The sequence below is a fragment of the Ambystoma mexicanum genome, chromosome 4q (genome assembly GCF_040938575.1).
Source record: "Ambystoma mexicanum isolate Mex_15411 chromosome 4q, UKY_AmexF1_1, whole genome shotgun sequence".
In the NCBI taxonomy this organism is placed as follows: Eukaryota; Metazoa; Chordata; class Amphibia; order Caudata; family Ambystomatidae; genus Ambystoma; species Ambystoma mexicanum.
The window spans coordinates 441,519,499-441,535,686 of record NC_090928.1 but is presented as its reverse complement, the minus strand read 5'-3'; the positions used below and the strand labels follow the sequence as shown (position 1 = coordinate 441,535,686).

The window sequence follows — 16,188 nt, the reverse complement described above, 5'->3', positions numbered from 1 at the left end:
AGAAGTTGAAAGACACAAAAGACTTGAAGTCTGTAGCACGTACTGTAATAATAATAGTAATAATAATGTAATAAGTTACCCTTTTAAGAGAATAGTGGTGTTCGCAATAAGTTTGTTAAATAGAAGGAACATGGCAAGCAGGATATTTACAGTCATTGCAATGGTCATTATAAGTGGATTTCAGATCACATATACAAAAACAATTTAAAAAATACTTACCAAAGAGACAACATTGTTTGTGATAACGCCTCCAAATAATGTTTTCACTGTGTTTTTCTGAAAGAAAGTAATTTGAATTAGGACTCACCTGAGGAAACCTGCTTTTAGAAACAGTAGAACATCTATACTGTACTCTTTCAAAACGGAATGGCCTGCATACTGGAAGAAAATACTTACAAGTTCTGGTGACATTTCTTCAATTTTCGTTATTAAATCAGTAAAGAATTCTGTCATATCCTTTTGCTCTCCTGTATTAAGTGGCTGTTTATCCATGGTGTATGTTTTACAGAAAGGCCTGGGGTTATATGCCTTGCACTCACTTTCCTATATAGAGGAAAATCATGTTTTATACATTCATAGTAAAACATATGTATTTCTTGTTTGCTTCTCAGGCTCTATAACTAACAAATACCAAGTTAGCAATCTGTAACGTCATTCATATTGCATGCTACACATGTAAGATTTCACAGCGCGGGTGAAGAGCATACAAATTGCAAATCATGTCAACTTGGCTTAGTTTGAATTATTAAAACTTTTTGGAGCACTCAATACATCACCTTACATTTCAATACAAAGAAACTGCTTGATGGAAGAAATAAGGAATTATCAAGAAGGGTGTCAAGCAGACCTCATGTGATGCACACACAACTGGATTCAGAATATCAGGGGTTTTAATCTCTTAGTTTTACAAAATGAAGTGTTAAACACAGATGCAACTAAAAGACTTTAAGGCAAAAGCCTCTCTTTCGGAATGTCATGTACTTAAGCCCTTACATTGTGACCAGTCCTTGTAGGTTAACTAGGAGGCAGGCTTCCTGGATTAGCCATGGCAGTCTAGCACCAAGTCATAACCTTCAATTTCCGTTGTACCACACCTAGAAGCTCTAGGCACAACTTGTGTTGTGGTTCAAGCATGGCGTTCCCTCGTAGCATCTTTTAGTATCTAGGTCCTCTCTCCACCTACATGGTTGTATTCTTGACCCTCTTTTTCCCGTCACATCTATGATCTGATGGTAACCCTTCCTGTTTCAGTCTCATTCCTCCTCCCACCATTCAGGTCCTTGCCCGCTGGAATCTTGATAGTCTTGCTTACTTTGTCACCAACCCCTCTTGCAAACTCCTCCTTGGGCTCACTACCCTCTCCTGGTGGTACCACCTTCTCCGAGATTCCTGCTGCCTGCTTCACCAACTGTCACCTTCTCAGAGCTTTGACACCCCCCCTCATGTTACCACTACCTATGAATTTCCACTCGCTCTCCAACTAGTACCACAATCTCCATCAGTTCTTCACATCCCCACCTCCAGCTGCTACCAATATCTTAATCACCTCCTACCCATGTCACTGCATCCACAATCCCTTACTATCTTCTGCTGGCTCCTTCTACCCCTCTTGCATCTAATCCTCCCACAGTCTTTGTAACATGTTCCAAGCTTTTCTAATTGCCAGACAAAACCTGCTCCAACCTCCTACACTCAGCAACCGGGACCAACTGTATTTATATTGTGCTCTCTATTTCCCCGCGAGACTCTTTCTGTGAAGATCGACACAGTGAGGGGGTAATTGGTTCATCCGAGGGCACTTAGGACCACTAGAGGGGCATAGGCTGGACAAAATTTATATCAGGCTGGTTGACCAGCTTGGTTTTCAAATTTGTTCCTGTGATCCACTCTGAGAATGTTTGCAATGGGCCAAGATCTGCAGAGTCACAAGCATGATCTTTACATAAGGGAACATGATGGGAAAGCATTCAAACTTTCATAATCATTGGCCGGGGAACATGGGTGCTTCAACACGGCTTACAGTTCCTTCTCTCTGCGATTGGGAAGTAATGAACTGTAAACAGTCTATCTGAGAAACGGAGGTGCTCATAGAGGGTTCCACAGACTCGAAAAGATGACACTTTTTTTTTTTAACTTTCTTTATTGATTTTCAAAGTGAAACGATACACAACTCAGCAGCCCCCCTTCCCTCCCCCCTTCCACGCCCCGCCGTCCCAACAGTAATCGCCTCGCAGTACCACACGCTCTAATCCCAAGTATACTCAATAACAACAGGTGATGCCAATACAGACAGTTAACCAATACTACACTATTTCACTTAATTTCGAATGTCCCTGTGTTGTAAACCCCACCTCCAGCAGTTTACGAATGTCCATCTGGCCTCGTTTCCGAGTGGGGAGACCCAACATCCATTTCAGAAAGTTAAGTTCGGAATGGAGGCCAGTAATCAAATGGGCGGCTTGTAGTCGGCATGGTTGTGGCATATCTGGTTTCCCTTAGTTCACACATTTTCATGCACTCCAACCAAGCATTAAAAGTCGGAGGGTTTCTCTTACCCCATTTTCTGGCCACCAGATGCCTGGCCACCGCCACTGCCATTCCCAGCAGTTTCCGTTCCGTGCGAGATCGCCCCCCCCTCGACTAGGGCCAACAACCACACTGCAGGCGTATATATGCCTGTGACGTAGGCAGCATTTTACTCACTGCTTCCTCAACCTTACTCCAGAACAGCCTAATGTGCAGGCAATCCCACACTACATGAAAAAAATCGGCAGGCTCCCCACCACAACTCCTACACCCCGGGGAGCTGTCTATATAAATTCTGCTCAACTTCAAAGGGGAATAGTAAACCCGATGCAAAAATTTAAAATGGGTCAATCTGTATCGTGCATTTAAGGAGATTTTTCGGGTCTGAGTGCATATGAGCTTCCATTGTGCATCGCTCAAATCATAACCCAAGGAGGCTGCCCAAGCACTCTTATAAGCCGTCTGCTCTGCATACATTGGGCTCCGTATCCCTTTATAAATGGAGGAAACTAATTTGCTGGATGACAATAAGTTGTTGTACCAGATGGGGAACTGGGGCCCACGGGAATTCAGGCCACTTAGCTTTTAACACCTCCCTTATTCTATAATACAGGAACAGGGTCACTGCATTATGTTCACCTCTACCTAGCATCTCTTCCCAGTGTACAAACCGCCCATCTTGTATCATGTCCCCCAGCGATTGCACCCCCATTTTGCAAAAGTGCTCCTTAAATGCTTTTTCGTGTGTAAGTGGTATGAATGTGACATTATAGATGGACCAGTCTGGATGGAGGTAGGGCGCAGCATTCAACAATCTACTCACCTGCTCCCAGGCCCTACAAGTTACGTTTACTGGCTGGACGGCCCCCCCCCCCTCCCTCCTCGGGACCGCATCCCTATTTCCCCACAACATTCCCATTAAGTTGATCAGATAACAGACCGTTTTCGCCGCCATGACATGTGGATAAGCTGAGCTCGGGGAGTTGCAACTCATCACATACTGCAGTTGCGCTGCCAAGAACTACCAATGCATGTCGGGAACTTCCAGTCCGCCTTGCTCATAGGCTAGCGTCAGAGTGTCGTATGCGATGCGAGCTTGTTTACCAGCCCACACTAATCTAGACATCATTGTCCTAACATGAGACCAGTAAAGGCCAGGGGGCCATATGGGAACGTTATTGAAAACATACAGCATCTTACCCAGAGCCAGTCGAGCTGCCTGCGAGATGGGGAGGCGGATCCATGACTCCACTTTCTGCTCTAGAACCTCAAGCACTTTAATATAGTTGTCCCTGTACAGCAACTTGATTTCTGTAGTAACCATGATGCCCAGATACCTCAACCCACCAGAGCTCCAGCGGAATTCATTGCCCATGTCGGACTGCACTGCCTTGGGTGTCAGTGGGAGGACCTCGGATTTATTCCAATTAATGTTAAGACCAGACAGTTCCCCAAATCTGATCACTTCCTGCGTTAAGGGAACTAGATTCTGCTTGAGATGTTTGACATACAGAAGGATTTCATCCGCATATAGCGATATTATAGCTCGATGCGCATTCACACAGATGCCCCGATGAGAGTGAGCTCCTGTACATGACAAGCCAGAGGCTCCATGACCAAGGCAAACAAAATTGGGGAAAATGGGCACCCCTGTCTCGTGCCATGTGTAGGGAGTAGAAACTCAGAGGTCACTCCGCTTGTATATACAGCTGCGCGTAGGGCAGTATAAAGCAGCCTGACCCAACTAATATAGGTAAGGCCAAACCCCGATCGCCTCAGCAACTCAAAAAGAAAGGGCCTCTCAACCGACTCAAACGCCTTTTCAGCGTCAAGTGCTACTAGCGCTATGGGGACCTCAGGGTTGACATTATGCATCAGGGTAAATAAGCGCCTTAAGTTATACTGGGTGGACCGACCTGGTATAAAGCCTGCCTGGTCAGGAAGGACCAGGGCAGGTATGCGGGGTAACAGTCGCCTTGTTAATACTTTTTGCTTATATTTCATTGTCGATGTTAATCAACGACAATATCCTCTATGACGCTAGCGGACGTGGATCTTTCCCTGGCTTGGGGAGCACTGTCACTAGGGCCGATCTGGTCGACCAGGGAGTGTGCCTCTAGACATGGCATCCTCGTACATACCCAGCAAATTAGGTGTTACAATATCAATGCAAGCCTTATAGAATTCAGATGTAATGCCATCTAACCCAGGCACCTTGCCATTGGGAATCAATTTTATAGCTTCCCGGACATCCTCGTCAGTAATGGGGACATTTAGCGCACCGCCCTGCTTGCAATCTAGCCACCCCAGTGCTACTTCATCGAGGTATTCAGTCAGATTGTCCCACCCACCTATATAGTGCGATGCGTATAACTGCGCATAATAATTATAGAACTCCTTATTTATCCCATGCAAATCTTTGATGGTCTCACCGTCCGCTCCCATAATCTCGGCTATGGGGGCAATTTGTCTCTCCCTTCTAATGGCCCAAGCCAGGGTTCTACTCGGGCGATCTCCCTCTCCATACCTCATTGCCATTATTGGGTCTCCCAAATATTTTTCTTCACTCGCAGCTAGTTGTTGATATTCCTCCCTGCGTGCCCTCAGCTCTTCCTGTACCGCTAGGTCATCAGAGGAGCACTGTTTGTTTTCCAAGTCGCGAATAATGCCCTCCAGTCTCCTCGTGGACCCCCATAATGCCTTTAGTGTCCCCCCCTCTCTCGATATACAGCACCCCCTGACGTAAACCTTAAACGCCTCCCATATTATACTTTGGCTTTGTCCTGAGCCAGTATTAGCCTGAAAGTATGTGTGGATGTCTTGCTCTATACCGGCATGAAAGGCCACGTCCTCCAGAGACGTAGCCTTAAAACGCCACTGAGGCAAATGCGGATAATCCGCCATATTATTAATAGGAAGCAGCACAGGGGAATGATCTGAAAGGGTATGCAGTAGTATCCTAGCCCCTACAGAACTCCTAGCGATGGAGGCCATAATATAGTCAATCCTGGAGGAACTGCAGCGAATCCCTGAGAAAAAGGTATACTCTCTAGTAGTTGGATCCTCCTCCCTCCATAGGTCACGGAGGTTATGGTACGCAGCAATTGAGGACCACGCCCTAGCTGCCTGTGGGAGTGTCTGCTGTAGCGTGACAGATCTGTCCAGATCCAGTGTAAGGGCTAGATTGAAGTCACCCATCCAAAGTATTTCATAGGCTGGGAATTTATGGATGTGCCTGGCACATTGATGAAAAAAGTCCTGGCTATCTACATTAGGGGCATATATATTTATAATTAAGTTTTTTGCACCGCTTATCTCTCCCGCCAGAAGTATATAACGGCCCTCTTCTTTGATTTGTTCATGTAGTCGATACTGAAGAGATCTATGTATGTACATCGCCAGCCCTCTGGCGTGTGAGGAATAGGATGAGCAATACCTGTGAACACCCCAACCTGTTAGTTTGGGAAGGAGCGCATCATTAACCAGGTGTGTTTCTTGTAAGCAGAGCATGTTGACCCTATGATTCCTGCTGAAATTAGCTATGAGGCGAGATTTCTTGTTTTTCGTGAATCCTCTCACATTCCACGTCGTCATTGTAAGCAGCATACCCTGCCCATCGCTCATCCCCATTGCAGCCATAATGTACAGAATGCAATGACACCCCATCCTTCCACTATTTCCATGATGCTCTGCGTGAAGGGACCAGGACCCGCCAGTGTTAGTACGAGAGCCAGAGCGTGTGCAAGACGATACAAAAATACTGTCAATACAATACCCAAATAGCTGTGAGCATCCCACCTCCCTCCCTCCCTATCCCTTCCTCCCTCCCTCCCTCGCCCACCCTTCCCCTCCCATTGCCCCTCCCTCCTCCTCCCTCCCCCTCCCATCCCCCATCCCTCCCCCATCCATCCCCCGTTCCCACCCACGCCACCAACCATAACCTACCGGCTCTCTGCCCTCCCTCCGCCCCTCTCTACCCAATCCAACCATAGTAAAAGAACGTTAACTTCAACTAAACAATGCCGCAGTACCTGCAGCAACCGGGGCCTCTGAGGGCAGCTCTAGCGCTCCATATGGCTGCAGCTGACGCAGACAACTCATCTCTCCCCCTCACCCCCAACACCCCACGTATCAGGAAGTAGCAACTTTGCCCCAAGCTTCCAACCCTCCTCTGCAATGGCTATCATTACAAAATTAAGAATAATGCCGGGGAAAACCCCCTGGCTCAGGTACATTCCTGGCGAATTGCTCCGCTGCATCCGGGGCTGTAAAGGAAACCGCTGACCCTTCATGCTGCACCCGTAGCTTGGCTGGGTACATCATGGAGTATCTTGCTCCTTTACTCCGGTGGATGCTTTTTGACGTTTGGAAGGTCTTCCTTTGGTCTTGGTCTGCCGGGCTGAAATCAGGAAACAAATGTATAGTGTAACCTTCCTATTTTAACTCTTTTTTCCCCTTGCTGCACGCAGTATAGTGTCCCTGTCCTGGTAACAAAAAATCCTAGCAATAATGGACCGTTCCGGGGCACCCGGTGGTGGTCTGGGGGTCAGTGAACGGTGCGCTCGTTCCACCATGTACATGTTCGATAGGGGCAGATTATCCAGCACGTCTACCAAAAGCTGCTCAACAAACTTTTCCATATTGTCTATGTTGGTAGACTCCGGAACACCCGTGATCCTGACATTGTTCCTCCTAGAGCGTCCCTCCAAATCTTCGTTCTTCGCTGCTGTTTTCTTGACCAGTTGCTGGAGGGCCGCAACTTTGTGCTGCAACGAGGTAACGTTGTCTTCTGTGGTTCCAATCCTCTGCTCCGCTTCTTCCACAGGCCCACAAACTTTTTCTATCTGAACTGCTGAGACATCCACTTTATAAGTAAGGGCATCTATTTTGACCCCAAGCGTATCTGTACTCCCCTTCAACGCGAGCAGCATCTGATTCAGGGCCGCAATGTCCACCTGTTCCGCCACCGGAGCCTGCAAGGGCGCCGCCTGTGGCTGGGCCTGCTCCGGACGGGCAAACTGCTCCATCCTTGCCTGCTTCTTCTGATTACCCATAGGGCTGGGAAAGGTAAGAGGCCAAGCCAGATAGTCCTGCCCAGTTGATACCAGCAAATATACAGTCCCCGGCCAGTCACACACAGGCCTCTACCCTGGCAGCCTCACCTGGATGCTTCAAAGGATCGGCAGTCCAGCAAGTTAAACAGCAGGGGCCCACCACCCCGGACAAGGTCTAAACAACAGAAGCTTCAGTTGAACATTGATGCAGATCTGATTCCAGGTGGGCGGCTCCTTTAGCGTGGCTGTTGCAGAGGAACACGCGTCTGCACTTCCCTGGGAATATGCTCCCCACTTAATAGAAGCTCTTGCACTCTGGATCGATATGGACGTCTATCTATTTCAATGAAGACTGGCGTGCAGGCCCTAGGACACCAGCGCAATGCCTACAACAGCCAGGCCACACAGATTGGATAACCACTTCAGCACAGTTTCTCCACCTACTCTTTTACAACAGGGGTCTGCAGGCACATTGGTCGACACAAAAGGCCTTGATGTCAGCTTCAGTATTACACAAATTCTTGGCCTCTGATGAGAGTAAGTTTAGGCCTTCAATAGCTGCATACCTGGCAGACAAGGGCAGCCCTGGCTACGCAGTCGTGCCCTATAGTTCAACTAACTGCCTGCGAGGATCGTACTAAGAATGTCCACAAAAGGAGTTACAACCTTATTAATGGAATGATGCCCGTGAAAGCCCAGTTTACAGGTGCACATTGACTGATATTTCCATGGGTGTATACCCAATGCTGCGAGATTGCACATAGGAACAGTTCAATTTGCAGGCAGTAAAAACCAGGCAGTTTATTTGTAATGTTTCCAGATGGTAACTTCCATGCCACTCCAGTCCAGTCGGGCTAGCCGCTCTACGACGCGCAGCTCACCCTCTCTCGACCGCTCGCAGCTCCCGGGCAGGCCAATCCACCCGTAGCCCAGACACCGCTGCTCCCTCCCCCCCAGGATGAAGACCAGGGGGTGCGCCAGAGGATCAGTCCCACCCAAGTGCAACTCCATCCAAGGGGTCCGGGGCCACCTGCTCAAATTCCTGACCTCGCAGCGGCAAGGCAGGAGAGGAGGGACCGGCACCTGCCACCACTCAGCGCCCACAGACACGCCGGCTCACCTGCAGGGGTCTGCTTGTCTTCTATGCCGAGCGCCGGCTCCACAGGGCCGGGGGATGCACTGCACCCCGTGCCTCCACCCACCGCACCCGGGGCTGTAGGCGCCGCGAAGGCTGTCAAGTCTCGCCAATCTCCACAGCCGTCACCCACAGTTGCACCCAGCCACTTTTCCGCCGGGTCTGACGCTGCAGAGGTTCTCCGCAGCCGGGGGCAAGCAGGGCCGCCGCCACAGGTACAGTTACAGGCGCGCAGAAACCCACCCCAGTGCAGAGGGTCACCCCTCCCCCACTCTCTTCAGTCGGGTCACCAGGCCCCATCCGTTAATGTGCCCAAGATGCAGCAAACAAGCTCACAAGCCCCTCCGGAGATTCAGGCTATGTTACTGATTCAAATTAGATTCGTGTTTTTGGAAGTAATTACGAGAAACAATCCACATGAGGACTTGAACCAGCGGTTGAACCGCAGAGAGACTTTTTGGATCGACAAACTTGGTAGTCTGGCTCCCAATGGAATCAACGGAGAAATCAATTAACACTGCTTCTTATGATCTCATAATTTTATTGTTTTGATTGATATGTTCTTACCTTCTGTATGATATCCTTCGTACCTAAAGAATGTGAACCTATAAGCTACCCTGCTGCATTTCCTGGACAATACGTCTGGGACCCAAGGCGCCGTCTCCTGACGACGCCACCCGCAGCAGGGGTCTAAATATGTAAATGTGAAAGTCTTACAGTACATAACCATATGGTTGAGTTTTCTTTTATGTATTACTAATGCCATTGCATTATGTCTTGTATCTCATGGACCCAAAGGGCCGCCTTCTGTCGACTCCACTTATAGCAGTGTGTAAATATGCCAATGTGTGAATCCATTTGAATGAACCATTTGATCTAGTTGACCTTTTTGTATCACCAATGTCTTTACCACACATCACTGACCTGGTGTCTTTAGCCCTTGGTACAGCCAGGTTGACATTTACACCATTTTTATTATATGGCTCTCTTGCTTTTGACTTTAGCTGAGTATTTTTTCCATTTTCATTAAACCTCTATATTGGCTTTTCTATTTTTCAACACACTACAATTCCTCATTTATAGTCATGAGGCCAGATAAATATTTATATTTGTCCGGATCAAGCCCATGGACCTGATTGCAACCTCCTATTTTTGACCGCGTGCCCATCGGGCTGTCTTGCGGTCACGTGTCTTTAAAAGGAAGCGTTGCCCTAGCGACGCCTCGATGCAACAGCCGCAGTATTACACGAGCCGCCAACAGAACTCCTGTTCCCCGTGTTCCACATGGTAAGCTTGTTTAACGCTTCCATTTCGTTTAGCACACACGGACTCCACCCGCTTACCATCACGTATGCTTTTTGATTACAGCCATACTACTGAAGGCTGCTCTTCTGCGCTGATTAACATCAGGCAGCTTTTGAATACTACATAGCCTACAACGCCACACACTGTGTACTCATTTCGCCAATTTCAGGTAAATTGCTTCCTTCATTTACCTCACTGTCTTTAACTCATACCGAATAGAGCCTCATTATTTTCTTTTTTTTTTCTCATTTCTGTTTGTTACCTCATCTTTACCATCCACTTCTGGCACTACAACTTAATGGTATGTTCTCTACATTTTCATATATATGACACTGATATGTGTTGCTGTGTTTTGTTGCATGATGATGTTTAATTTTTTTGATGAATTGGTATACATTACTTATAGACGTGCCGTGATGAAGGAAATGAAATTCCGAAATGCATTGGCAATTTTCTGGTCTGATTGAAAAAACTATATGTGGCGATTTCTTCCTCACTAAGAGTGTATTAGTGACTTCTCATTCAAGAGACTCATTTTTTTGATAAAATAATGTGGAAACACAACTGAACCACAACGTTATCTTCCTACTTATGAATTGAATTTGGAGTAATTTTGACTACTTACACACCCAGATTGGGTTACTGTGAGAGCGGCTGTGTGACCCAGTATTTCACTTGGTCTTCTGGTGCACATGTATTTTGGATTTGGGTGTCTCCGAATTCATCACAGCCAGCTCCTTTTTGAATATTTGGATAAGAAATATTTGAACAAATCAACTTTGTTGTCTACAATTTTTGATAGTTGATACACGCCGATTTATTATCAAGTGGTGCCCACTCATTTCCCTTCTTACTGATTCACGCCAGCGACTGTCAAGGGTTTGGGGGTCAAGGAGGCAGGATACTTGAAGGATTTTCGCAACAGCTGATGCTGGAGCCTTCAGGCAGCAGCCATCTTGGACTGCTGCGCAACAGCACCCCCCGAAAAGATGGCATCTTTGAAGAACTTGGTTTCCCAGCAACAGAAACACTCTGTGCTACCATCATCAATTGCATGGGAAGGCATTCCCCTTAAAGGCAAAGTCTCTCTTTGCAGCGTGTGAGACTTGGGTCTGGATGCGGCAAACCCCAGCCGCTGTAAGACCTGGAGGGGAGGCTCTATCACCAGCCTGCCAAATACAAAACGGGTCAGGGTCCAAGCCTCGATGGATTACATGCCATGACGGGCCAGTGAAGTGACAAAGTGACTGTTGAGATGTATTTCTAGAATCTGGCTTGGTGGAAAGATTTGAAGAGGGCACCCTAATAAACAGGGAGCTCTGAGATTTTAGCCAAAACCCAATCAAAGTAGCAATGAAGAGCAGTTAAGGCTTAGTCTCGGGAGAGTGGGAGTGGGGTCATGGGCACCTCAATGACTCCACACTAAATAGCACACAATAACTCAATTTAGACAGATATAAAAGGAGAAATTACTTGCTGTAATATTGTCTCTATGGATTCTTCTCCCGCAGCTTCCTTATCTGGTGGATCCGCCTTGCTCAGCGCCTGGTCATCGGCTCCGGATGTGACATCAGACGTCGTATAAATACCATGTCACTAAGCCCCAACTTCAGTACCCCCTTCAGCCCCCCCTCCTAGAGTACCACACACTGCATAGGAAAACAGAGAGAACAAACGGGCTAATGAACCATTAAGAATAAAGTAACTATAGACCTCGGAAGGTGGAACAATTGAACAAACACTACAAGTAGTGTTAGAAAAATCTTTGTTTTAATAAACTGAGGCAGGACAACAGAAAACGGACATAGAGGCCCAACACCAAGTCAATGTGAAAGAGAGGATGCGCACCAACCACTGACTTTCTGAACTGGGATGGATGGGAGGGGAAATGAGGAGTCAGGGTGGGGGGGGGGGGTAGAAGAATCCATAGAAAGAACATTACGTTAAGTAATTTCTCCTTCAATGGATTGCCTTTCTCCTGCAGATTCCTCATCTGATAGACTCCCAAAGCAGTAAATGAATGAGGCGGGCAGAAAGTTATACCAAGAAAATTTGCAGCACTGCCCTGCCAAAACACGCACCAGAAGTACGAGCCACATCCAGACTGCAGCGCTTTGCAAAGATATGCAGGGATGACCATGTCTCCGCACGGCAAATCTCCCGGAAAGGGACACCCCTCTGCAATGCTGTGGATGCTGACACTCCCCTTGTCGAATGGACCCTGATGCCTGCTGGTAATTCCTTCCCAGTGCACTGGTAGCATTCGTCTATGCAGAAAATTATCCATCGGGATAAAGTTTGCTTAGTTATGGGCGGGCCCTTACGGGCTAAGGAAAAGACCACAAAGCGTTGGTCAGCTCTCCTGAAATCGGCTGTCCTGGCGATATAATAACTCAACGCCTTCTTTGGGTCTAGGCGATGTAACTGTTCCTCCTGCTTAGAAGGATGAGGAGGAGGGTAGAAGACCGGAAGGTCGATGGACTGACAGGTGAAATTCTGAGACAACCTTGGGGAGGAAGCCAGGCCTTACCCTGTGTGAAACTTTCTCCCGGAAAAGATTTAGGAAGGGTGGCTTATAGCATAAGGCCTGTAGTTCACTCACCTGCCTAGCAAAAAATAGCCATCAAGAAGGCTGTTGTCAAAGAGCGAAAGCGTAAGGGACAAGAGGGCATAGGCTGAAAGGGAGCCACCATCAGAAATGTCAGAACCAGATTAAGGTCCCAATCCGGGACAACCAAGGGAGTTGGCAGAAACGTATTTACAAGGCCTTTCAGGAAATGTGCCATTACCGGGATCGTAAAAAATGGACCTTGGTCCAGGGATCTTTTAAACACAGACAAGGCCGCCAAATATCCTTTGACTGTGGTGACCTGTAGGCCTGCAGAGGCCAGTGACAGAAGGAACTCCATCACTATAGTGGTGGGACAAGAGAAGGGGTTCCCTGCACCACGCCTCAAATCTTCTCCATCTATACACATACATCTTAAGATAAAGTACTTTCTCAGAGAGGTCCCAGTCATCATATCTCATCCTCTCAAGAGCCACGCAAGTAGGTTGAGGGATTGCGGAGTCGGATGGCGTATCCGACCTTCGGACTGAGTTAGGAGATCCAGACGTCGAGGCAACCAGTAAGGTGGACAGATCCAAGAAGGTCGGAGTACCACGTTCTCCTCGCCCAGTCCGGGGAGATCAAGATCATGGTGGCTCGAAACCTCTTCAACATCCGGAGAATCCATGGAATGACGGGAATCGGAGGGAACGCGTAAAGGAGAGGGAAGGTCCAATCCAACAGAAACGCGTCCCCCAGTACACCGTTCGCTGGGCATTCCCTCAAGCAGAACTGTTCACATTTCCTATTGGACTCTGTTGCAAACAGATCCACTGCTGGGGTACCCCAGAGAGAAAATACCTCCTCTAGGACTTCCTGGCACAATTCTCACTTGTGCGAGACCGTGCTCTGCCTGCTCAGAGCATTCAACTAGTTGTTCTCTGTGCCTGCCAGATGACTTGCAGAGACCGACATCCTGTTCTCCAGCAACCAGAACCAAAGCATCATCGCCTCTGTGCAGAGGGGATGGGAGTGCACACCACCTTGCTTGTTGAGACAGTGCATTGCTACTGTGTTGTCTGTCAGAACAAGGACATGTTTCCCCTGCAGAGACAGGGCGAATGCTTTCAGGGCCAGCCTGATAGCTCGCAACTCCAGCCTGTTGATGTGCCACCTGGCTTCCATCACTGACTAGAGACCGCTCGCCTGCAAATCCTTGCAGTGAGCGCCCCAACGCTTCAAAGACGCATCCGTGACCACTCGGGTCTGAGGCCAAGGGGGCCAGAAGGGTTCCCCTGCCAAAAGACTGTTGCAGTCCGCCCACCAGGACAGGCAGTTGACCACTGATGCGTACACCCTGAGGAAATCCGAAAGAGAGCAGATGTACTGAGATCCCTGATCCATCAGTAGCCATTGCAAGGATCTCATGTGCAACCTGACCTCTGGCACTAGAAAAATGCAGGACGAAATGAGGCCTAGACTGCAGAGGAAAAAAGCTGCTTTTAGAGTGCCATGGTTCTGGAACAAGTCGACCATACGTGTCAAGCTGACTACTCTCTCCTCGGGAGGGAAGGCCTTCCCCACACGGGTATCTAGGACTGCTCCAATGAACTGGAGTCACTGGACTGGTGTCATGTGGGAATTCTTTAAGTTTAGGGAGAAGCCCAGCTTGTGCAGCAGCAAGCAGGTATCCTCAAGATGAGACAAGACCGGCACTACAGACTTCCTCAGATTAGCCAGTCGTCCAGATATGCAAATATGTGGACCTCGGATCTCCTGAGGAGAGCCGCAACTACCACCATGAGTTTGGTGAAGACCCTTGGGGTACAGGTAAGACCAAAGGGAAGCACCTTGAACCTTGTTCATGGCCTGTAAGAATGTCATTGTATTTTCCCTTGTTCCCTCCCTTTCCATGAAGCGCTTTGAAACACATTGTGTATAGGCGCTATATAAATAAACCATCATATCATAATAGTGCATATCTCCTACCGTGAAACATAGAAACCGTGTGTGCTTTTTGATGGATTGGCACATGGAAATAGGCGTGCTGTAGATCTATCAACACCAGCCAGTACTGTAGTTCGAGAGCGTGGAGAATCTCTCTCAACATGACCAACCTAAATGTGTCTTTCCTCAAGAACTTGTTCAGGGCCCTGAGGTCCAGAATGGGACAGAGAAATCCTCCTTTCTTGGGCATCAGGAAATACCGGGAATACAAGCCTGATCCTCTCTGGTCAGGTGGTACCTCTTCCACTGCACCCTTCAGCAACAGGGCTCTCAGTTCTTCCTGGAGCTCCTGTCCCGGTTGGATCGGAGGTGGGGGGTGTGGGGTGGAGGGAGTCCTGTCTGTCTGGTGGTTTTCTCATAAATGGCAGACAATAACCCCACTGAATGAGATGTAATGCCCAGGCATCGAAAGAAGTCCCTGCCACTGAAGCAAATGCTCCGTCAACTGTCCTCCAACAAGTCTACTGTCAAAGCAGCTTCAGGGGCTGGGTCGCCCAGGCTGCGGACGCTGTCTGTTGACCTCTAGAAGCCCCTCTGCCTCTTCCGGAGCGTGTGAAATGCTTCTGCCCTTGCCTGGCCAGTGGAACTGCGGTCTCCTGCCATAAGGAGCATATGTCCTGTAGCCCCGTGCCCTAGAGGCGAAACTAAAAGCAGGTTTGGCCGGCTGTGCAGCTAGGTCTAAGGATTTGGCAGTGATCTTGGATTCCTTAAATTTCTCTAAGGAATCATCAGCTTTCTGGCCAAAAAGAAGATCGCCTTCAAAGGGCTTGTCCAGAAGCTTGACTTGGACATTAGGTAAAAACCAGAGGTTTTTAAGCAGGTCTGCCTTCTTAGTGTTAAGGCTGCCACCATAGATCAGCCCACACAGTCGGCGATGTCCAGGCCCGTTCGCAGTGAATGCCTGGCCACCTCTTTCCCATCCTTCACTAGCTGTAGGAATCCCTTGCGCATTTCTCCTTCCGGGACACACTGAGCAGCTAGACCGAAGGAGTATTTGGCAAAACTGCTTGCCACATTTGTAGCTTTGAGAGCCATGTTACCTGAAGTGAATGCCTTCTTTGCCAGTGCATCTACTTTTTTTTGCTTCCCTGTCTGGATGCAAAGTGGATGTAGAAGAGAACGTAGCAGCCTGCATAACAATCCCCTCTGAGAAGGGTGTGAGCAGAGGTATTAGGGGTCTCCTCTAGCAGACCTGTATTTCCAAGAAATGGTGGAACTGACGGGAGGAATGGAACAAGGGTTTTACAACATAACTGCTAAAGCATCGGCAATAGCAGGGTTTAAAGACATATTGCGTTCAGTGGTAAGGCCTTGATGTAAAATGTCGGTAAGGTCATAACCTTGTACAGGCGTGCCACTGATGAGTGCAATCCCAGGGTGTCAATAACCTTTTCTACCAGAGCGCTGAATTTAGAGGTATTATGATGCTAGGGCTGCGACTGCTGAAATTCGAGGTCTGGCGAGGTGTCCAGACTGCTGGCATCCTGGAGGCCTTGAGCCAGCTGTAAAAGGCTATTCTGGTCATCAAAATAATCGACTCCACCTGAACCCATCAACATCCTCCTGGTCATCGACATCATGACCGCTGAAGATACCTGCCATGGTATCGAAAA

At 48.2% G+C, this 16,188-nt stretch overlaps 1 protein-coding gene across 1 annotated transcript in view; it reads right to left on the bottom strand.

Annotated features, from left to right (window-relative positions):
* The window catches only part of USP34 (ubiquitin specific peptidase 34), a 3,618,222-nt gene that overhangs the window by 1,316,208 nt on the left and 2,285,826 nt on the right, over positions 1–16,188 (bottom strand). The window contains exons 44-45 of the mRNA XM_069608012.1: positions 397–543; positions 220–276 (exon numbers count right to left, since the gene is read on the bottom strand). Of these exons, the coding sequence (XP_069464113.1) occupies positions 220–276; positions 397–543 (204 nt within the window). The remainder of the gene's footprint in view (positions 1–219; positions 277–396; positions 544–16,188) is intronic.